Here is a 24,736-nt window from a genome sequence, read left to right on the forward strand (position 1 = left end):
GTCTCTGGTGGAGCCAGGGCGAGGATGCCAAATGACTTGGCAGAGTGGCTCTGCTCCATCACCGGGGGTCCCGTGGCCAAGCTGCTGGCCTGGCGTTCGGTGGAGCCTCTGATGAGCCTCAGGATTCGAGGTTCTTACGGAAGCCCGCCTGCTGTGTGGACCTGGGTAAGGGAGCGGGACACCTCCCCAACACCCCGGTCTCTGCAGGAGAGGACGGTAACCGCATCTTGCTCCCGGGGAAAGAAGAGGAAAGATCCTTGGCTTCCCGGCTCTCACTTCCTGAGGGCTCACTGGGAGCGGCCCCCTGCCACGCACCTCACACCCATGCCTTTGGGAAGGACCCCAAGAACGAAGGGGTAGGTGTTCCTTTATGCCCTAGTACAGGGAGGAAACTGAGGCAGGGGCACTGAATGACTCGCAGAAGATCACCCGTAACTTGTAAGCACGAGGCTGGGATCGGGACCCCAGGCTATGGGGGGTGAGTGACATCCTGAACACGTAGACTTCCTTTCTAAGAAACTCCTCCTAAGTACCGCCCCCTGAAGCTACCTTTTATGAGGAGGGGGATAAAAAGATTAAATAATACAAGAGCGGCCACTGGAGGGGGCCCAAGAGGACCCCGGGCACCCCAGGACCACGGGGTGCAAAATGCTCATGCCACACGGTGCGTGTGGACTCGGAGAAAGCGGGACGCTGAGCAGAGCTCAGCAGGGGGCGTGGCACCCTCAGAACCCAGGGGACCCTGGGAGCTCCGGCCAGGGACTTCCAGAATGACAATTTGGGGACACCCTGGAGGTCCCCAAAGGAGGGAGGCAGGCTGGGCAGGCAGGACTCAGGCCCATCCCCCACGTCAGCCCCAGAGCTCTGCGTTCGGACTTCAACACTGACGCCACTGGTCAGAGGGTCCCACTGCTTAACACAGCCACGCCGAGTAAAGGGACTTAGTAATCCACTCCCTCCTTCCTTCCTTCATTCCTTCATTCATCCCACACGTTTTAACCAAGCCTCTGACAGGCACTGCTCTGCAGTAGCCCCGAGGGCCCCCTAGTGTGACAGCCGGCCAGTGGCCTCAAGGTGTCAGGGTGGCATTCCCGCGTCGGCCAGGATCCCAGCTGTATGTCCTTCACAAGCGTCTGAAGTCCAAGAGCCTCCGTTTCCTCTCTTGTGAGATCGGGGCAGACACAGAGCCATCCCCAGCGAGTCGCTGGGGGGATTAACTGAGATGATGCACGGGAACTGTCCTGCAAGGACTCAGCAGGCCAAATGCTGCTGTGCCTACGGCACCCAAAGGCAGGCTCTTGGCAAGACCAGGAACCCAGGCTGCCATCATTCTGCTCCCCCTATAGGGGGAGCAGAATGATGGCAGCCTGGGTTCCTGGTCTTGCCAAGATGGTTCTGTGTCTTACCCCCCGCCCCCCCCTTCCCCCGCCCCCCGGCCCATCTCTTCCAGCCAGCACGCACCTCTGGTCCAGCAGGGCCTCCGAGTAGGAGGGCGGGGAGCCCACGTCCGAGGCGCTCTGCTCGGCCTGGCTGGCCACGTACTGGATGCCGTTGTTGACGTTGTAGGTGACGTTGCAGTGGTGCGGGTGGTCGAGCACCACGAGGCGGGACAGCAGCACGGGGTGCTGCAGCCGGTGCACCGGCAGCGTCATGAGGTTGTTACGCTTGCGCTGGTGGTGCAGGACCAGCGCCAGCAGGGCCACCACGAGCACGAAGATGACGGAGCTGCCGATGATGGCGTAGGTGATGCTGGGGTAGTACACCAGCTGGTTCTCCGACGTCACGAACACCTGCCCGCTGCCCGGCTCTGGGAGAGCCCGAGGGGAGAGAAAAGGAGGAGGTCACTGATTTAGCTCTCACCCCTTGGGCGTGGTGGTCCGTCCCAGGACCTGCGTGCAGATGTCGGCAGCAGCAAGGTTCACAATAGCCGTGAAGCGGAAACCACAGACATGGATAAGCAGAATGTAGTACGTCCACATGTAGAATATATATATATATATATATATATATATATATATATATGTGTGTGTGTGTGTGTGTGTGTGTGTGTGTGTGTGTGTGTGTATGTATATGTATATGTATATGTATATGTATATGTATATGTATATGTATATGTATATATATTTTAAAAAATATATTTTATTGATTTTTCACAGAGAGGGAGAGGAAGTGAGAGTTAGAAACATCAATGACAGAGAAGCATCGATTAGCTGCCTCTTGCACACCCCCTCCTGGAGATGTGCTCGCAAGCAACCAAGATACATGCCCTTGACCGGAATCGAACCCGGGACCCTTCAGTCCGCAGGCCGACGCTCCATCCGCTGAGCCAAACCGGTTTTGGCCACATGTAGAATATTACTCAGCAAAAAAAAAGGAAGGAAGGACCGACCCATGCTACAACAGGGATGAACCTCAAAAACATTATGCGAAGCAAAATAAGCCAGACATAAGACCCCATGTTGTAGAATTCCATTTACATGAAGTGTCCAGGAAAGGCAGATTTCTAGACAGGAAGTAGAATGGTCGCCTGGAGAGGCAGGGTTGGGGGGTAAGAGTTGGGGGGTGGGGCAGGATGAACTGATAATAGGTAAGAGGGAAATGTTGAACGTGGTGATAGCTGTACAAATTCGTAAATTTACTAAAACTCATTAAACGACACACTTAAAATGGGAAAATTTCCTGTTACGTAAGTTATACTTCAATAAAGTTGCTTAAAAAAAAATAATAATCAGTGCCAGGAACTACAGTATCTAGGGAACAGGAGTAGTTCCTGTGGCAGAAATCAGTTTTTCCTATGGAAATTTATTTACTTATGATGATGATTATTTTTTTAAAATGTAATTTTAGTGATTTCTGAGAGGGAGAATGAAATGAATGAAGGGCCACAACTACCCACGGGTGCAGCCCAGCTGGAAGAATCACCTAAATACAGTCCAGCTGAGCAAACCTGGTGACCACACCCTGCGGTCTTCCCACCTGGGGAAGCGGTGAGGAGGTGGCGATGGGCCCGCGGGGGCTGAAATGTAGATGACAAGTAACGGCAGGGGCAGTGACCCCTGCTTTTTCAGGATGGTGTCCTGGTGCTGGGCTACCCTTTACGACATCCCTCATCACTCAAGGTGTGCCTGTTCTGTTCATCACGGTATCCCCACTGTGTGCCTGGCACATAGTAGGTACTCAAATGCACACAACTTAATGGAAAAAAAAAATCTGTGTCTTCACATATGCAGGTAAGGCAGGTGCTTTCATTGTTTTCCTAGAGGCCCAATGCACGAAACTCATGCAAGGTAGGCCTTCCTTCCCCCAGATGCTGGCACCGGATCCTCTGGCACCTGGTCCTTCTGGCCGCCAGGAGGCACCCAGGACCTGGGCTTCCGAAGGATGTCCAGTCTAATTAGCATATTACACTTTTATTATTATAGATGATTCCTACTTTTCAGTTGAGGAAATCAACAGAGAGGTGAATTAACCTGTCTAGCATCACATATGAAATAGAGGGGTGAGCATCAGAACCCAGATATTTCTCCTTCAAAAATCCACAGACTGTGAAACACATCATCTTCCTTCCCGATCTCAGTATTTCCAGATTCCCACCCAATAATCCTCCTCTGACACAGATCTTCCCCCGCAAGCTCTGGGCTTTGTGCTAATTTTCTTTCCAGCTACGCTCAAACATGAATGGAAGCTCCGACGTTCCCATGGGGCACTGTTTCAATGATCAACTGTACAGAGAGAAGCAAACAGAGCCCCAGACGAAAGGCAGAAGCACGCCCCAGACAGTTATGGGAGGGCGGCCTCTGGAGGCAATCAGCTGTCACTCAGGCACCTGCTGGCGTTCTGTCTGTTCTCAGCTACGTCCTCGGAGGCTGGGTGGGGGCCTGCGTGTGTGTGTGTGTGTGTGTGTGTGTGTGTGTGTGTGAGAGAGAGAGAGAGAGAGAGAGAGAGAGAGAGAGAGAGAGAGAGAGGGAGAACTCAGACGTAAAGCCTCTTCACTGTGTTGTCTGCAGCACAGAGTGGAGGGTAGCATCCTGGGGCCATCGTGTCTCGGTGTTCTCAGGCACGTTACTGACTGTTATGAGCCTCAGATGCCTTATCTTTAAAACGGGGTGGTTCTGTGAGCAGCAGTGGCCATCTCCTTGGGCTACCGAGAGGGTAAAGTACACTGCACGGAATCCACAGAGATCAGAGCCAAGTGCCAGAGAGGTTTGCGTTCAATTAATGCTAGTTCTTTTTTTTCTTTTTAAATATATATATATATATATATATATATATATATATATATATATATATATATTTCAGAGAGGAGGAGGAGAGAGAGAGAAACATTAATAATGAGAGAAAGTCATTGATCCGATTTCTGGGACTTTTTATTGGATCCCTTCACATCTGGTGTGAAAAGGGAGCTGGGATGCTGATGGCTGAGAAGAGGAGGTGCCACCCAGAGGGTCACACACCAGCCAGGGCTGTGGGGACATGAAGTGCGACCTTCTCAGGGCTGTGCTGAGAGCTGAGAAGTCTGGCTGAGCGCACATTCTTTATCCACTTAACCACGTCCCAATGGTAGCTTGGGCCCTGAGCTCAGTGCTGGGGATTCTGGACCCAAAACAGCAGAAGCTCATGTGTGGGAGAAGCCCTGGGACTGCTTCTCCCCAGTGTGCCCCCGGTCACCCATACCCGCCTGCAGCCAGTCACGGGAGCGCCCTGGCCACTGTAAGCCAAGGGCACCCCACTCCCACCCTGTGGGGCTGCAGCACCCGCCTCTGGGGATCCCATTCCAAGCTCATCTCCTGTCCCAATTTAGATGCAGATTGAAACGGTTTAATTTAGAGGGCAGACTAACACATGACTGAATCAAAAGAGAACCGTGAAAACCCCACTGGTCCATTTCCATGGCAACTCAAGTTTCTAAAATTAACCGAAGGGAGGGTGGCGGGAAAATCCACGAGGCCAGCCCGCCCTGCATCAGCCGGACCATCCTAGCCCGAACCCGAGGGAAACCAGAGGGACCCACCTGCCCAGAGGGAACTAAGGCTCCAGCACCACCCAGAAGCAGGAGACAAGCTCCACACAATGAAATGCAAAGCGAGAGAGGTGAGTAAGAGATGAGAACGCTCTGGGGCTAAAGGCGGAAAGAGGCAGACACCTCCCTGGGACTTCTCAGTTGTCCTTATTAGAAAAGACCAAGGGGTTCCGGTCCTTCCCACCCTTCCCCATGCCCGCCCTTGGGTCAAGGAGACAAGGAAGCATCCCTGAAAGTCCCCGCAGTTTCTTTTTAAAAAATATTTTTTATTGATTACAGAAAGGAAGACAGAGAGATAGAGACATCAATGATGAGACAGAATTATTGATTAGCTGCCTCCTGCATGCCCCACACGGGGGATTAAGTCTGCAACCCAGGCATGTGCCCAGATCGGGGATCCAACCGTGACCTCCTGCTTCATGGTCAATGCTCAACCATTGAGCCACACGGGCCAGGTGACCCTGCATTTTCAACAAGTGCTACTGAGACAGCCAGCCCTTACCCGGGGCCCCTAATGGACAGCGAGGAGAGCACGTTGGTGTGGAGCAGTGGTCGGCCAACTGCGGCTCCAGAGCCACATGCGGCTCTTTGGCCCCTTGAGTGTGGCTCTTGCACAAAACACCACGTGCGGGCGCTCACGTACAGTGCGACTGAAACCTCGTGGTCCATGTGCAGAAGTTGGTTTTCAGCCTGGGTGAGTCTATGTTGAAGAAGTGGCGTTAGAACACTTAAGGGGACAAAGAGCCGCATGTGGCTTGCGAGCCGCGGTTTGCCGACCACTGGTGTGGAGGAAGCCCCTGTGATCCCAGTGCCCTCTGAGGCCGCTGAGCCCTGCTGTGCCCTCAGAGCTGGAGCTGGGCCTCTGACCCTCTGAGAGGAAAGGTGGCAATGACAAGCCAGGGAGTGGGTGGTGAATGCCCTCATGGGGTGACAGAACTGGCTGTGACAGAACTGGCTAGAGGATAAGAAGCGAAAATGGCTACTTAAGGTAGAAAAGGGCATTATTAATTTGGGATTCAGATTGCCAGCAAAACTCAGTGATGAGGGAGACAGGGAGCTGGGGTCCCGGGGGCCTTTTTAGGACTCTGCTCGACGGTGTGATGGCCTACACAAGATCAGCAGGAGAGTGCAGTGAGGGGGAGCCACAGTTTGACGACCACAGCTCTATTCAACCTGGCCATGGATGCAGGGGTCTCCACACCTCTCTTTCCTGAGCATGCAGCGGCTCCCCGACCCAGGCTCCCACACGTGACATTCTGGACTGTTCTCGTAGGCCACAGGCTAAAGCGGAGACATGTGCCTCCTGGAATTTGCTGAATAAGGAAGGGCTGGACAGACTGCTATTTCTATTGCTTACTGTACCTATTTACTTGGAGTGTCTGGTGGAAATGGGGAAATTAAATGCTTAGCAGACATTCTTTGAACTGGACGGTCAGTTGGTTTCTGGCCCGGTAATAAGGCTTGGCGAGTTCTAATACAGCGGGTTATTGGGCCTGCAGTGTCAGCAGCCGGCGCAAACACTGCTAACTCAAGTGGGAATCAGGGAACAGCAATGCTTCCTGAATGTGTGAGTGCCGTGTACTCATTCACAACAGCACTGCAGGGAAACGCTGACCCTAAGGACCGGGGAGGGGAGAAAACTCCCGCAGGCGTGCCATTGTCACTGCAAATAAAGTTTCATTTGTGGGGCTGAGAAAACAAACAGCATCAGTTACGACCCCACGGGCACTGCAGCCACCCTGGGTGACGGGAAATCCCAGCATCAGCTCTGGTCCCTGCCTTTCTTTTTCCATTCACGTCCAACCCTTTCCCATTCACATCCAACTCATGTCCAGAGGCGGGTCCTGCTAATTCTGCTTTCAATTCTTGGGACAAGTCACCATCATTTGCTACAGAGATGACCACACTTGCCACAGCATCTCTGTCCGATGGCACTAACTGGACACACAAAGGAGGGAGATAAAGGGAGACTTGGCTAATTAAAAAAAAAAAATGGCTTCAGAAGAGGAAATATCATCAGTCATGATTACAAACTTCCCTCGTGGTCTCAACACAGACCAAGTGGGAGTTGCTCTGCAGCAGCTTGTCTGACGGCAGGTAGACAAGCACGAAACCCTTTTGGGTCTCTGAAGACTTTGAGGGGATCAGAGGTGCTGCAGACCTCCCTGCTTGCCTTGGTGTAGAAGACCATTCAACCCCGAGTCTTAAGCTAGAGATACCCTCGTCTGTGGCACCTCCACTGTCACCAATTGTCTTTTTGGACAGAAGATGCTGTGCAAACTTAAGAAGGCGCCTGTGACCGTCTCCTTGATATTCTAGGGGCGAGCTGTTTGGGGAGCCGGAAACACAATGCAGGCTCCCCGAGCTAAGCCAGCTAAAAGTTTAATTAAATACAATTGCTTGCTGTGCGTTCCTGTCCTAACCGGCCTCATACATATTCATCACGGCAATTACGGCCGCGGAAAAAACCCCACAACTAATTACTCCTCCGCGCGCCCCATCTTTCAGATGCCTCGGATTTTCGCATAAATACTGCTGGAATTAATTGCAAGTTAGTTAATTTCGTACTTTGTCATTTCAAAGCGTAATTGAAAATTAATGTAAAAGGTGCAAAAAGATGCACTCAGAATTCAAGAGCCGCACAACACAACAAAAAAACCCCACCGGAAGCCATTTCGGCAGACCTGGTCACTGCGACTTGGACTGGCGCTGAGAAGGGGATGTGATTGTTCCAACCTGAATGCAGGGCTGTGCCCGTCCCGCTGTAATAAAAGGCCAGTCCCACAACCACCCCTGTAGTCACATCTCTATTTTCCTACGACAGAGCAACAGAGAAAGGACTGGTGACGGATGGGGAGGCCGCCAATGGCCTGGCTGCTTCCTGGCTGTGGGCTTATCCCTTTATTCCTCCAGAGAAGGGCGGCATGTGGCTTCCATGATCACCCCATTCCACTTCCACACCAAGTGTCTCTGCCAGGATCCACTTTCTGGACCCAAACACCACACAACACCCAGGACACATTACTCTCACGCCTTGCAGGGACATGCTAATAGTGGTTACTATGATGATGGGCGATGTTGGGGGGGGGGGGTATTTTCTGATGTAATTATTTTGTCACGAGTAAAGCCCTCCCCTTCCTTCGATCACCAATCAATCGTCCCCTCCCCGGGGAAGGAAGCCTTTGCTGACTGTCCTGATGAGGACAATTCCCGTGTTTGCCTGGGACCTGGTCTCTCTCCTTCATCTCAGCACATGCTCATTACACGGAGTCCGTTGATCCGTGACAGTCACTACACTTCCGTGTAGCGGCTGCCTCCCCAGAAAACTGTGCCCCCAAAGCACAGGGGCCGTGGTGGGTTCTGTCTTTGTGGACAATGTTGTTCCCAGCATCAAACAATAGGAATGATAACAGTATCAGCAGAAGCAGCGGCGGCAGCAAAGGTGGCAGCTAGCACTCGCACACATGCGCATAGAACTTCCTAAGTGCCGGGAGCCAGCGGCCTAAGGACTTTAGAGTGAGGTCCGGTTCCCCCTTTACCTGAGGGGAAGCCACAGCCCATGAAGGCCAAGTGCCTGACGCACCCTCACGCAGCTACTACAGACAGAAGGCAGGAGGCACACCCAGGCCACTGGCTCCTGGGTCTACACGGAGCCGCTCTTTTACCCAGCACTTACCCCAGCACACAGGGCGCCTGATAAAGATTTGTTCATGAAAAGGCTACCCATCTATCACGCATTCTTTTTTGAGGATCCTGAACATGTTATCTTCTTTTATTCAGATACAGGGAAACACACATACACAATCGCTCCCCTGGGAATGAGCCAGCAGAACAGAAGCAGTAGCTAGGAGAAAACCCAGAGTTTCTTGGGAAGAAGTTTCTTTCCAGACAAAATGCTTGACTCCCTCCCCCAAAGTGCTCGGCTCTGAAGAAAACGCTCCTCCCAGGTTCTTTCACGAAAACTAGCCCCGATGTCTTCCTTTCCCTGAACCCACAGGGACCAGGGACTGACAGGGCCCAATGCATTCTCTTCACACACAATCCAGCGGGGACTCCAGACTCTGGTTCCCACAACTTGATCAAGTCAAAGGGTCTGGCCCCGAGAACGTGGCGAAGCAAAGGGAGAGCCAGCCGGTCCTTCACTTGAAACCTTCACAGGTGCCCAGTGAGAGAACCTGCCCCCCACCTCGGCCCCCACTGAGGAGGGTGTGTGTGTCCCACTGTGGTTAAGACCGGCCCAGGACCATGTGCGTTGTGTGAGGATGTGGGTAAAGCCACACCGGCCTGGGGGAATTGTCGCCGCCTCCCTAGATGAGAGCAGACAGACGCGGTTCTCTTTGCATAGCCTTCCTTAGTGGAACACGGCCGTCTGGGGAGCTTACGGGCCCCCGTGCATTGTGAGCGAGAAATGTGTAAGGGATTAGGACGGCGGGCACTGGCAGGCGGGCCCCAGGAAAGCTTGCCCGGGACACGCACTCCCCAGGGTAAAACCCAGCACGCTGGCATCCCTCCAGGTTCAGGCGGGGATCAAACAGGCTCAGGCGGGGAGAGCGGGGGCTGCTCCATTCACTTGGAACCGAGGAAGAAAGCGTCTCCGGGGAGCTTATTGTTTCGGGATTAGCGTCTGTAATGTCAGCGCCACGACGAATGCCGATGAGACCGGCCTCGCTTCAGTAAGCGTGTGATACGGGTAAGCGGCTGCCCCAGGTCTAAGCCCGCGGGAATCACCAGACACCGACACCGTGTCCCACAGATTGGAATGCTACGTGCATGCCGCCCCCCTCCCCCAAAGCACCCCCGCTTCCCTCCGCCCCCCTCCCCCCCCCCGGGCACTTTACAATCCAGCGGGGAGGACCGAGGAGAACACACTTCGCCCCGTTCCCTAGTATCTCCGAGGAAGAGAACAACACACTTTCCTGCCCTGTCTGCCATCCCTGGGCTCAGGCCGGATATCTTAAATAACTCAGCGAAGCCAGATGTGTCCTCTTCCTGCCAGGGCTTAGAAACAGCCGGCTACCAGGCCGCTGTGGGAGAGCGGCAATCCGCCAGGATTTAATCACCAGGCCAGCCTTTGGGATGCCACATGCTTTTTTTTTTTTTTTTTTTTTTTTTTTTTAATGGACGTTTTGGCCAGAGGTGAGGATGGGCTGATGGCATAGGTACATCCTCGATTCCGGTCACGTCTGACTGGCCAGCAGTGGCCAGGGTGACTCCCCCTTTTCACTCGTCCAACCTAAACACCAGTAGATACGGACCCCGGAGCGTGAGTTTTGCCCACATCTGGGGAAATCACAGCGGTGATTCTCTGGCTCTCGGGTCCTTCCTGCCAAACCCACATGCCCTGGCCCGGTCCAGTGTCCTGGGTGACAGAGGGTGGGGAGCCGCAGAGGAACTTAAGAATGCATTTCTCCCCGGGAACAGTGACCAAGATCTGGCGATCTGACCATGAGGACATCTCCCTGGGATCGGTCTAATGTCTCCTGGGGCCGCTTTGCTGCCCTTTAGCCTGGCTTTCACCATCATCAGCCCCTTCTTCCCCTTTAAAATGTGCACTTCACGTCCAGCTGTTCTTCCCATGCTCCCCCTTTAAAAATGTGCATTTTACATGCAGCTGTTCTTCGCATGTTCTTCGCCTTACCAGTGGAAAGCGACGTACATGTCCTAAAGGCACATGACAGTGGCACTGGAGAGGCCAAAACAGTGGGCCGTTTGCCTGGACCCTGCATGATGCTGCGGGCAGCGGTGAGGTGTGGCTGCAACGGTGGTGTGCATGAAAGATGCCTTCCAGGGGGGCGGTGGGGGGAGGGGAGATAGACTCGGGGTGGCCAGAGAAGGGATTTTGGTGGCCAGGCAAGAGCAAGGGAGGCCTGAATGAGGACAGAGGCTGAGGAAGTGGAAAGGAAGGGGATAATTTTTACCGTTGGGAACCAAGCTCTCACTAGTTGCCATGCATCGGGCTAAGGTGTACCCATCGGCGCACAGAATGCTCACAAGCATCTCAGGAGGTGCAGCGTTATCCCATTGTTCAAGGAGGAAACTGAGGCTCAGAGAGTCAGCGGCCCTCCCACCATGACACAGGCATGACAACGTCGAGTTAATAGCTGATACGTGATAGGCGCTCTTCTATTATACAAGCACGACTCACGTATTTCATTCTGTGATCCCCATCTTACAGAAGACACCGTGGAGGCTCTCACTCTCAGGGGTCTGATCCCAGATCAAGCTCTGAACCCCGTTTGGGTTGGCTCCCAAGTGCCTGCTCTGAACCACTACCCCGATGAGCGCGTGCCTGTGGCCTCGGTGGCCCTGGCTGGAGGGGCTACGTGCCTGGGTGCACCGGGCCGGATCCCATCTCAGGAAGGGAGCGTCTGCCGCTCACCCCGGAGGCTGCCGGGAGGGGCATCGGATAATGGGACCTGCACGTGGAGCTTGCACAGGAAGGTGCCTGGTCCAGGCTGCCCGGGAGGAGTGTGGGAGAAAAGAGAAGACATCCTTTGCCGCTCTCAAGAGAGCTGCCAGGTGGTTTTGCTATGAAAACAGGGGCAGAATGACAAGCTACTCCGAAAAGGGGCCTTGGGATGCTGTGTGTGACCCAGTCTCACTTAGCGGCCACCTCGGCCACCGCTTCTGGTTTGTGGTAAACCAAAAATGCTCAGAATTGGATTTTTCAATAGACCACTCATCCTGCAGAGAAAAACGTGGGTCACGGGCTTCTGAAATGTCAGCCCTGCATCTCTGCTTCCATCATTACCGTGCATCCAAGACCTGGAGACCTGGGTAGGGAGGGAGAAAGGTGGGGGAGGCACGGTCCAGAAGGGCCCTCGCCCAGGCCATCTGCAGCCAGGCCAGGAATGCTTGAAAGAGATTTTTCTCTGACAGCTCGCTTTGAAAGTGCAAATGCTCTTGCCGGCCAATTGTTCCTCCCCTGCATTCTTTACATTCATTTTTATTTTTTATCAAAGGAACATGTGCACATGATTTAGAGAGGCAAACAGTTGTAGAATTCTCGATAAAAGCAGCAGCGCTCTCTGACCTTCCCCCGCCAGGAGCCATCGCTCCCTATTTCAGTTGCGTTTTTTTTCCTGCATTTTCCACCCCCGTATCTCCAAAGAACACGCTTCCCGCGCTATGTCTCTATTTTCAGTTTCAGGAATTAGCTGCCGACTTTCCAATCTGGACGGTGAGGACTGAGCTCTCTGGTTTATCACCATCTCGGCAGCCGCCACACGAGGCCCACTCTCGGGCCCATTGGCAAGCTCCCTGGTTAGTATTTTTAAGATAACCAGTGTTTTTGTTACCTTGATCATGAAAATGATATTCACGGACACATCATGGAAAGTGTTACGGTTTTAACACTTTTCTTCCCGGCAGAATTTGTTTTCGCTGGAGTTACCATAGCCTTTCCCCCTCCATTTGTTTAGTATCGTGGGTGTGTTTTAGTATCACATGTGATTCTCATGAATCCAAAGAGAGCCTTCCCCAGCTTTGTAAATCCCCTCTGCACTCATGCAAATCCATTGAGTATATTGTATCAGAGCCTGGAGGTCCCCTTTCACTCACTGATGCTGGATACCCCGTGTTTTCTTTTTATTTCTTGGTTTACTCCCTTACTTTGGGTAGAGCATCCTCATTAGCAATTTCCTGAAAGGGCTGTACGAAAGTCACGTGTGTTTTTTCTCTCGCTTCTATGGTGCAGAATTGGAAATTATTCACTTCAGAACAGTTGAAGCATGTCCAGAGTTATAAAGAAGTCTGATGCCATATTTTTGTTGTTAAATACTCACCCAAGGATACTGTTTCCCATTCATTTTTAGAGAGTGGAAGGAAGGGGGGAGAGATAGAGAGAGAAACATTGATTTGAGAGAGATACATGCTGCCTCTCGCACACGCCTAGACTGGCAATGGGAATAGAGCCTGCAACCGAGGTACGTGCCTTTGACCAGAATCAAACCCGAAACCCTTCAGTCTGCGGGCCAATGCTCTAACCACTGAGCAAAACCAGCTACGGCAAGATGCCATTTGGCATCAGACTTTGCATGAAGCCTGTTTTTATCGATGCATATGCATTGCAGCTCCCTTGGGAGCCTGCAGGGTCCTCTGTCTGCCAATGTTCTGACAGCCATGCTGACGGGCTTGGTGTGGTGGATTCCCATTCATGGATCTGAGCACTCCTGGGACCCTTTCCTATCTGAAAACACCGTCCTTGGTTCAGGGGGAATTTCCTTTAATTTCCCAATCTTCTCCCTTATCTCTAGAATTCCTATTATTTGGGAGTAAATCTAACCGCATCCTTGATTTATTTTTCTTACCTTTTTGACCTTGCTTTGTGTTTCTTTGTGTTTTTGTACTTTCGGGGACATAGCCTCATATGCATGCTTCAGCCTTTCCATATTTTAAATTTCTGAGTTCTTTCCTGTTTGCTCCTAGAAAAGGACATCCTGTTTTTATTTCAAAAACACAGTATCTTGCCCAGCTGTGGTGGCTCAGTGAATTGAGCGTCCTTCCATGGACCAAGAGGTCCCGGGTTCAATTCCCAGTCAGGGCACATGCCCAGGTTGCAGGCTCGATCCCCAGTAGGGGGCATGCAGGAGGCAGCCTATCAGTGTTTCTCTCTCTTCTTCTCCCTTCCTCTCTGAAGTCAATAAAAAAAAAGAAAGAAAAAAAAGAATGCAGTATCTTTAGCTAGCTCTGAGGTTTAAAGTAGTTTCCTCCTCTTTCTATAGTCAGTTGTTTTTTTTTAAATATATATATATATTATTGATTTTTTACAGAGAGGAAGGGAGAAGTATAGAGAGTTAGAAACATCAATGAGAGAGAATCATTGATCAGCTGCCTCCTGCACACCAAGGCACATGCCCTTGACCGGACTCGAACCTGGGACCTTTCAGTCCGCAGGCCGATGCTCTATCCACTGAGCCAAACCGGTTTCAGCTGAATAGCCTGTTTTTTAAACAAGAAGCCTGGATGGTAGGTATTCCTCTCATTTACTCCTCTGAGCCTCATTGACTGAGGGCTCCTGGGTTTTCAGGTAACGAGTGCTAACAGGATCTGGGTGTCTGGTCTGTGGTTACGTCTCTTCCTGGCCTTCTCAGTGGCCCCGGCATAGGAAAAAGGGGATGAATCCCAGCTCTGCTTCCTGCGTCTGTAATCCTCAGTCTCACCTGCAGTTTCAGGGTAATCCCACCCACCTCTGCACTCAGGGCTCTCCAGGGACCAAGCAGGTTAATGACTGCAAATGCATTTCAAAAAGCACGAAGAGCGAAACACAAGGCTTTGCTGTGACTTAAAGCCTCGCTTTCATCTCCTGAAAACCAATCTAACCTTATCGTGGCCTGCCTTCGGGGAAGAGAGGTTTGTCTCCAGTGAGCTTATAAATCACCCTCTGACAGTTCAAAAGGATGTCCTCTGTCACACAGACACACCGCCAGGGAGAGAGTTTCTCACCAACATCTTCCCATCAGCTGCCAAAGCCAGCTGACTCCACCCCGCCCCAAACAAACACCCGGAATGCAAGCCAGGGACTGAGAAGAAATGAGTGGGACAGAAGCCTATTGGCAGTCCATTCCACAATGGGTCTCTCTCCTAGCTGAGCTTTGTACAGCCATCTTCATATTAGGTTAGAATTACAGGAGAAAGATGGGTTAAACATATCTAAACAACGGGTTACATGTGGTTGTGGCCATTTGGGAAAGAGTGGGTGGAGGCTCTGTACATGGCGTCATGAAAAGATACTCATGGTCTGTTAGGGATAAAAACAAAGGCAGAACCATGAGAACAATTCCATCGCCATAATAAAACAAGACCTTGGCCAAGACCGGTTTGGCTCAATGGATAGAGCGTCAGCTTGGGGACTAAAGGGCCCCGGGTTCGATTCTGGTCAAGGGCATGTACCTTGGTTGCGGACATATCCCCAGTAGGGGGTGTGCAAGAGGCAGCTGATCGATGACTCTCTCTCATCGATGTTTCTAACTCTCTATTTCTTCCCTTCCTCTCTGTACAAAATCAATAAAAATATATTAAAAAAAAAATAAAAAAAATAAAACAAGACCTTGTATCTGTGTGTGTATATGTCCACGTATCTGTACCTTTGCATACATTACAAAAGGGATTGCGATCCCACCAGACCACTCAAGGCCGTTACTTCTGGGAAATGGGACTGGAGATGAGGAAGGGGAAAGACTTGCACATTTTACTCAAACACTTCTGAACTTCTGAGCGGTTTAACTTTTTTTCATAGCACGCATATATCATTTCTGATCCTAAGAAGGAAAACACAAACATAAATGAAAAGAGTGAAAAAGAAAATTGCATCTGGGGAAAAGTAAAGGCAGTAAGAAGTCAGAGAGAGGTAGAGAAGATGGTAAGAAGGGGTCGGGCTTGGCAGGGGTCGGGGACAGATCACACATTTCTGCCAGAGACATACAACAGGTGTAGCTGCTCCCAGTTGGGGACCCAGAAACAATCCCTTTCAGGCCATGACAACTACCCCGGCACCTATGCCAGCTCCACTACCAACTCAAGGAACTTAAGGGGAAGGAAGCCCATTTTCTAAAAATGGTGTAATTTCAATTCAATGTCTCTGACAAATGCACAGAGCCGGGTAACCTACGAAGAGAATCCGTTTTCAACACAACCTCCTAGCTGCATGCAGAGGTGTGGATCTGAGCGAATGAGCTCACGTGGCCATGGCGACACACAGCAGTGGGCCTTCTCAAGTCCAACAGCCAGTGACAGCCAGGGGTTGGTCCAGAATGAGACTCAGACCCTATCCATCTCACGGGTGGTGCTCCTCTCGTCTTCTCTCTGCGTTTTCCAGACTTCCTGATTCTGTGCACTCCTCATTTGGGTATCTCTTGACAGTGACCATGATAACCCTGGGCCATTCATGCTATCAGTTTGGCAAAGAGGTACCGAGTGGAAAAGATCCTTGGGAATGAACCGGCTCTCTCAAATAGGCCAACTACCACCACCAATTACCCCTTTCAAAATAGGAGCCCTTCACTCCTTGCCCCATTGGTATAGTGCAGTGGTCAGCAAACTTTGGCAATCGAGCCACATGTGGCTCTTTGGCCCCTTGAATTTTTAGCAAAGGCCAGCTTAGGAGTACCCTAAGTAAATTAATAACAATGTACTTACCTATGTAGTTTAAGTTAAAAAAATTTGGCTCTCAAAAGAAATATCAATCGTTGTACTGTTGATATTTGGCTCTGTTGATCAATGAGTTTGCCGACCACTGCCATAGGGGACAGTTTTCCAGAGATTGACAGTCCCTGCATACTGCCCCTGTCCCTCTGGGCTGGCATAACAATCATGAGAGCTGCTGCTAAGCATTATATTCTAAGCAGTTGGCATGATTTATCTTTAATCTTCTTTTTATGGCTGGGGAGCTCAGGCAGAGGTGTGAGTCACCTGCCCAAGGTCAAGACTGGAACCATGCAGGCCCCTGGGGAAGGACTGCCTTTCTCTCACTGGGGAAGGACTGGCAGGGCTGAGGTTGACGGTGTCATCTCCTGACATCCTGGCTGGCGCTTTCTCTGCCAGACGCAGCCTCTGTCCGACACATAAAACTGTCAAGCCCGTCCTTCTTCTACAAAGAGGCCGATGGACAGCAACCTCAAGGTATCGCCAGGGCCACAAAGGCGCCTCTTAGCTCTGTCTAGACACAAAGCCCACAGAGCATAATGCATTATCATCTTACAGCGGAGGCTTTTATCTTGTTTCCTCTCTGCGGACCTGGCTGATAAATCAGGCCGCGCAGATGGAGAGGAGCGTGTGTTTTCGAGAGCGACATTCAGAAACAGAGCGAAGGGAAGGGGGAGCCACGATGTGCCCGAGAGAGGCCTCCTTGAGAACCGGTGGCAAACCCACCTCAAGAGGCCAATGAATCCTCTTGAGGGAAGAATGAAAGGAGAGGGACAGCGCCCGGGACCGACTATCTCCCAGTGTTCAGTGGGGCAAACTGGAGTGCTCTTTCCAAGGCACAGTATCACACAAGCCATCCAGGTCCCCTGCCTTAATCAGAAGGGTCCCTGTCCGGAGGCTCATGGTGATCGTGGGAGGGAAGATCGGGCCCAAGGTGGCCTGGACACGCCGAAGGGCTGAGCGCAGTGCCTGCTCCACTGCGAGTGCTCCGAATCTGGAAACCATTACTCACAAGAGATGAATCCACTTCTTGAACTGCAGCCCCAACCCTGGAGACCTCCTTCTTGTTTTCTCTCCAAGCTCCTGGTGCTTCTTCAAAGACAGCGATGGCCTGGCCCCCGTGTTTTAGCCCGCCCCTCTTTCTTACTGCTTCCATATCAGGCTCTGCGTGCGGCTAACAGAAACTGGAAAGATGCATGGCTAAACTGAGACACAGTGGCCCCTGATGATCCCGGGAATGGCTTCCCACAGATGCAGAAGATGACAGGAAGGGGGGAAGCCTTCGTTTCTCGTCATCATGGTCTTCCCTGCCAAGGGGTCCGCCCAGGCTTCCACGGGGGACCAGGAGAGACTGGCCACCTTCCAGTGTCCCCGTGCCAGGAGGCGTGAGCGAGGAGGGGCTGTGGGCCGGCGAACGCCACATATAACAAGTCTCCCAAGAGTGCACACGCACTGCTAAGCAGCAGCCGTGGCCAAGATGGAAACTCCTGACCTCGTGAAAGAAGGGTAGGCTGGGTGGGAGTGCATAGGAGCAGAGAAAATGCCAATATTTTGACTTGTGAAGGTCACGCAGAGCCATTCTTGCCTGAATTCATTTCCCCACGTACTTCCTAAGTCTCTTGTATCATTTTTTTGGGCGGGTGGGGGGGGGTGTGTGTCTGGGGGCTCTGAACCCCACAAAGCTGCACACCGCTTGGTGATCAGAGACGTACACAGTCATTTCGGACTTCACTGTCTCTGTCTGGAAAGGACGGGATCATACGCAACAACTTCACGCCCGGGACATAATTCCATCGCAGGGACCCTTTCCCAGCAAGAGGAAGGCGAAGCTACCGCCGGTTGAAAGCGGACCCATCTATCTTTCCCAGTCCCTGTGCTCACTGTGATGATTTGTTCCAGCTATTTCTCCTGCTCACGTCCAGATAAGACCTCCCTTTCTGTTATCTGCAGGCTCAGACCCACGTGTCAGAGCCAGAGTCAGGGAAGACAATTTAGATGCTTCCTAGCAGCTACTATCGGTGGGTCTGACCTTTTAGTTCTAATGCTTTGGGTCAACTGTGAGCTAAACAAGGATGTGTGTGTGGGTGGCTGGGGGGAAGGGATGCAGGCAGGCAGGCAAAACCAGCTCCCATTCCCCCCTCGGGGCCTTCTTATTAATAATTTAATGATGCCTGGCATTTTCAAAGTATTCTCCAACCAGTAAACAGTGGAGCAACTTTTCAAAAACAATGGCAGGCTGATTTCGCAGGGGAGAGGGAGAGCTGCAGTTAGGAATAGGGTAGTCTGGAAAGAGGCCACATTTAATTAGTCAGCTGTACTTTCATTTCTACACAAAATGGCCACATCCAACCCCAGAGCAGGAGACGCTGGAGAAGTTTCAGAAGGCTCTGTCGTGTTAGCCCCCCAGCAGCCCAAAGAGGCAAGTATGATGTGCCTCTTTACAGACCGGGAGGCCGCCCAGCTCGGCACAGCTGAGAACCTGCAGACCTGGATTCACATCGGGTCCATGATCCACCGCACCAGTGGCTCCTGAGAGAGGGGTTAGCAGCCTCCAACTTCTGAGATGTTTCTGGGCTTTACCCTTTGATTCAGAATCTCCAGGGACTGGGCCCAAGAACCTGCCCAGGGAACGCCCTGGAATTCCCTTATCGGCCAGGCACGTCTGACTCACCATTCAAGTCAGGGAAAAGTGAAGCCCCAAATAGAGGCAGAGTCTGTCCGGTGGAGAGTGCAATCCAGTTCACAATCGAGGGCTAGGAAGGTGAGGGCAGATGGCTGCCACACCTTGGGGACATGGCACTCTCACTCTCCTGATCTCAAGAAACTTACACCCAAACAGGTGATGTAGTCAAGGGGAACCATGGTTAGGAATATAAGCTTTCCAATAAAGGTGGTAGGAAAGCAGGGCTAACTACACGCGACGGAGGCTCCGAGTCAGGAGCCCCGGGCTCAGGCGCAGTCAGTCCTGAGAATCTGTGCAGGCGGCCCTGGAGATGAGTCTTGAAACGATTCTAGCAAGTGGGAAGGGAGAGGGGATATTCCACGTGGAGGGAGTGACAAGATCCATTTGGGGAATGATACTCCCGTTTTGCTGGGCCACAGGGTTCGAGGGTGAAGAAGTCCCTTGGAATCGAAGCTCTGAATGCCCTTGATCTAGAGCAGTGGTCGGCAAACCGCGGCTCGAGAGCCTCATGTGGCTGTTTGGCCCCTTGAGTGTGGCTCTTCCACAAAATGCCACGTGCGAGCACACACGTACAGTGCGATTGAAACTTTGTGGCCCATGTGCAGAAGTCGGTTTTCGGCCTGGATGAGTCTATTTTGAAAAAGTGGCATGAGAACACCCAAGGGGCCAAAGAGCCACATGTGGCTCTTGAACTGCGGTTTGTCGACCACTGATCTAGAACATCAACACTTTTACAGCATCTTTTCTCAGAGAACGACATGGGGTCTAGTCTGTCCGAAGACCACCTCAAAGCAGTGCTACGAGTCATTGGCATTGGAGAAATTGTAATAATATCTAGGAGTTGGGTTTCTCCTCTCACGGTGAAGAGGAACTCAACTTTTTCAGGGAGATCTTACTGCCTCACCCCCCATGAATTCACTGGTTTCATACTTCAGCTCTCTCTCTCTCTCTCTCTCTCTCTCTCTCTCTCTCTCTCTCTCTCACACACACACACACACACACACACACACAAAACTGTTGCTGAAAAGCGAAACAAGTGACATTTACAGCTCTGCTTTCCTTGTGGAGGCTCACCTATTGATCACAAGTGACATTTACTTAAACATTCCCTAGCAGAAAAATACCTCCTCATTCTCTCTCTTTCCCATGCCAATAAATGCGCCCACGGCAAGAAAGAAAACAACACCCAGAAGAAAACCATCTATCCATCCCCCCACAGCCACGTTGCTTTGTTAACATTACATCTTTAATTATTTCCTCGGTTCCTGACAGCGCTCATTGTTAGTCTAACCCGCGCCCGGTATTGATTCCCCTCCTGTGAGAAACAAGCATCAGCGAGGCACCCAATATTGCCTGCTCAAGCTTGTCTCTGTGCCGGGAGGTTACATCACGCACATTAAATCTGGACAGCATTTAGGCTAAAGCAATCTTAACTTTAGGACCTTGTTGGTTTTTAAAGCAAATGTTAATGCAAATACACATTAATTGTGGCAAATGGCAATCCCGGTGGGGTCCATGTTAATTAATAGAGTTTGTTCAAAGAAAAGCAAACTTAACTCCTCCTCATCTGTCACGCAGCTGCTCTCCAACCTGGACACAGAGCGAGAGAGAAAAGAGGAGGTGGCCCTTGAGCATTTCAGATCAACCCCGGAGTCAGGGAAAGAGAGGGGGGCCCTGGCCGATCCATTCCTGGCCACAGCAGCTCCGAACTTCTCGTCTCCGATCAAAGACTTCAGTTTGTGCACTTCCCAGACTCTGGGTCCATCTTTCAAGGAGGCAGGTGGCCAGAAGAGTCAAGCATTTGTGATGGTGTTCTCAGGCTTGTAAATGCCTATGACTTAGGATACTGTACAGCAAGCATGTCAAACTCAAAGGTTAACACGGGTCACGTAAACAAGGAATGTGGCCACAGGCCTTGAGTTTGACATGCTTGTTATAGAGGTTTCCCAGGATTACAAAGTACAACCAACAGGGTGGCTTAAAGAACATATATAACTTAAGGCTCTAAGGAAGAATCCTCTTGATTCTTCTTAGCGTCTGGTATTGCTGTAATCCTTGGTATCCCTTGGCTTGTAGATGCACCACTCCAATCCCTGCCCCTATCTCACTTGGTCCTGTGTGTGTCCATATCCAAATTTCCTTCTTCTTCTAGGGACAACAGTCATACTGGGTTTGGGGCACACTCTAATCTGATGTGGCCTCATTGTGATGGTTAATTTTATGTGCCAATTTGGCCAGGCTATCTCAAACACCAGTCTAAATGTTGCTGTGGAGGTATTTCTTTAGATGTGATTACCAGTTAAACCAGTGGACTTTAGTCTTCACAATATGGGTGGGCCAAGCAGTTGAAGGCCTCAAGAGAACAGATGGATGTCCTTCAAAGAAGGAAGTCTGCCTCCATATGGCTTCAGATTCAAGACCGCAATGTCAACATTTCCCCTGGTCTCCAGCCGGTGGGCCTGCCCTGCAGATTCTAGGCTGGCCAACTCTCAGTCACATGAGACCATTCCTTAAAACTGGTTAATCAATCTCATTTTTTCTTGAAAGCTAGATCCCTGACTAATACACTCCTCTTAACTTCATTATACCGTAAAGACTCTATTTCTGGATCAGGTCACATTCACAGGTTCTGGGTGGACATGAATTTTGGAGGAACACTACTCAACCTAGTATAGCTATGTTGACTAGAGCCAAGCTATTCAGTGGTACTTGGTCAGTGGTAACGGCTTCTCCTGGGAGCTGGGTAGTTATGCTGCCCTCTTATCCCAACCTGTACCTGGTGAGTCAGGATCTCTATTTTCATAGATGTCCAGGTGAGGGTATGTGCATTACAGTCTGAGAAGCACAGGGCTGGAAGGCCACGTTTCCATGGCCTTCCTATATAATAAAAGTCTAATATGCTAAGCGTCCAGTCGTCCATTCACCAATCAAAACATAATATGCTAATGATATACATAGTGAGCTGTTCAACCGCTCACTATGACATGCACTGACCACCAGGGGGCAGACGCCCCAACAGTAGGTTAGCTTGGTACTAGGGTCTGGCTGATCAGTACTGAGCAAGTCAGGCTGGATATACCCTGGAGCCCTCCTGCAGTTCCTTCCCTGCTGGCCAACCTCTCGCATCCCTCCCCAGTGGCAATTGTGCACCAGTGGGGTCCCTCCACCTAGCCTGCACCCTCTTGCACTCCAGAACCCCTTGGGAGATATCAGAGAGCTTGTTTCAGCCGATCCTGCAGGCCAGGCTGAGGGGGGTCCCACTGGTGCATGAATTCGTGCACCGGCCTCTAGTTTATAACAAGAAGCACTGTCAAAGTCAGATGACTCCAAAGTAAGGGGTCAGGGAAGAGCAAGAAAGGAAGTGCAAAGAGCAGAGAGCTTTAGAATTAGTCTTGTCCCATTACTATGCACCTTACCAATAGCTGAGACTCGATAAAATAGTTGTCAACTGAGTGGACAAAAGAATAAAGTGGGCTCTTTAAGATAGAGAGGTTTCTTAATACACCAGCTTCCAGTTACAAGGAAAGCCCTCAGGCAACAGAGAAAAATTTCATTAGCACTGTCTGGAGCCTGATCACCTTTCCCCCTTTCCTGTCAGGCGGAGAGACACGGCCACACCGGCGTGATTGCCTGGCAACAGTGTCACACTCTAATACTGAAGCCCTGCCCGAGGCTTCTGCCGTAACTCATGTTGACACGAAGAAATGTTTCATTTCAGATCCATGTATATGAATTGTTAATGAACTGTGTCAAAGAAATCAAATATTTCCCCCTGCACCCCTGCTCCGAGGAATCAGATTTTGACCTTCGGCCAAACAGCTATAAATCACATTCGGCAGGAGGAGGACCAGGAACCGGGGGCTGCAGCGAGTGGATGAGCCAGTTAATCTCCCCCTGTCAGACCTTCACCCACACGGTCACAGGATGGAGAGAGAAGGGAGGAAGGAAGGACTGTAAACAGTAGGCACTCAGTGGCTAAACAGCGTTAAGTCAGAAATATTAAAATCCAGGTTGCCTGAAAACTGGACGGCCATCTCAATCACTTGAACCTTTGGAGTATTAATTCTATATAGTTTGGCCGTGTAGTTCTTCACGTGAGATGGCTTAAAAGTGGGGGTGGGCTGGGGGAAGAGGAGAGCTGAGAAAAAATAGAATGAAAATAAACTTTTTTTTTTTTTCAATAGCACTTTCCTCAAATTTCTGTGAACTATGCAAAACAAAGCAGGTCTTCCTAAATAAACCTGGATCAACTCGTACCAGGAAGCTACAGCATTAAAGAAAATGAGGTGTCATTTCTTGCCTAGCAATGCAGGAATGACTTTAAAAAAGATAATACCCTGTGTTTGGCAAGGATGCGGTGAAAAGGCTCTATTCAATTGTGAGGGTGTGAAAAAGATACAACCCATTTGGAAAATGACTTAGTAACTTAAGTACAATGAGCCCTAAAAGTGTTCATACCTGATATAAATCTTATGGAAATCTATCCCAAGGAAGTAATCCTATATATGCTAGTAATAAAACCCTAATATGTAAATCAACTGAACAGCGAAACAACCGGTCGCTATGACTTGAACTGACCACCAGGGAGCAGACGCTCAATGCAGGAGCTACCCCCTGGTGGTCAGTGTGCTCCCACAGGGGGATTGCTGCTCAGCCAGAAGCCAAACTCATGGCTTTAACCTCCCTGGAGCACTAAGGTCCCCTTGGGGGATGTCTGCTGAGGAGTCCTGGACTGTAAGAGCGTGCAGGCTGGGCTGAGGGACTGCCCCTAAGTGCACGAATATCGTGCACCGGGTCTCTAGTCCAAAATAAGAAACAAAGCTTTAAAGACCATTGCCACTTTATCTGTTAAGAATCCAACAGTAGAATCTAAATGTTCACTAATAGATGCAACCTAAGTAAGATAAGGTGCATCCATTTGATAAGGATATCATGCAATCACTAGGAATGCTTATTAAGACCTTATAACAGTACTGGAAAATACTTAATACAAGTGGGGGAAAAGTGGGATGCAAAACAATAAATGATATCATGGTTGCAGAAACAAAAAGCCTCTATTACATATGTACAGAAAAGAATACAGAAGGAAACACACCAATAGCTAATAACGATTATCTATGGCAGAAGGAATTACGGAAGAATTTTCCACTCTTCTGTGTTTTCCAAATGTTCTATAATGAATGTATGTACTTTAATGATGGAAGCATGATTTTATTGTACTTTTGAAAAGCAGGTCAATTGTATAAGTAAGGTTTTAAAAGCCATCCCCTTCCACAAACAATAACAACTGAATTGTGGCTAATTCAAGGTGGAGCGTATTGGTAAATACCACATTTACCATCTGATGTCCAGACCTGAGACCCAGAAGAATTTGGCCAGCTGCCTGCCTCCAAAGCATCTATATCAATCCAAGGCGGTGCACTTAAGAAGTTAAATGAAGAGCCAGGGTTGTCAGCTGTGCACTGCGGGGCTCCAGGATGAGTCAAACAGCTGTCACCGACACGCCGTTTGCTGAAGTCCATTCACTCACGGGAAGGCTCGGTCCCAGGGTGGATGGGCGTGGGTGGGAGTGGACGTCTCCTGTGGCCAGAGACCACGCCCAATCACAGCACTCTCCCTCCTTGGCAAACCTGTGTTTGAAAACCATCACCTCCGGCTTTTGAACGCAGCTCAGGAATGAATTATTGAAGCAAACCACCTGTTCCTGGGAATGAAAAGAGATCTAAGGCCATAGATAGGGCACCGGGGTAGGGGGACATTTGAGCGATGAGCTTATTGGTGGATTTTCAAAGAGGCTGGATCTCGTTCAGCTTTACATAAGCCACACTTGGGTCACCCAAGGCAATTCAATGGCAGCAAAGGCATCATGGCAGAGCAGGACAGAGGGCTGG

General features: G+C 50.6%; 1 protein-coding gene across 2 annotated transcripts in view; it reads right to left on the reverse strand.

Annotated features, from left to right (window-relative positions):
- The window catches only part of LDLRAD3 (low density lipoprotein receptor class A domain containing 3), a 170,729-nt gene that overhangs the window by 3,339 nt on the left and 142,654 nt on the right, over nt 1-24,736 (reverse strand). For both annotated transcript variants that reach the window (XM_084894468.1, XM_084894467.1), the window contains exon 5: nt 1,462-1,807. In XM_084894468.1, coding sequence (XP_084750594.1) covers nt 1,462-1,807 — 346 coding nt within the window. The remainder of the gene's footprint in view (nt 1-1,461; nt 1,808-24,736) is intronic.

This window comes from Pipistrellus hanaki, assembly GCF_964339955.1.
Source record: "Pipistrellus hanaki genome assembly, chromosome: 9".
Lineage (NCBI taxonomy): Eukaryota > Metazoa > Chordata > Mammalia > Chiroptera > Vespertilionidae > Pipistrellus > Pipistrellus hanaki.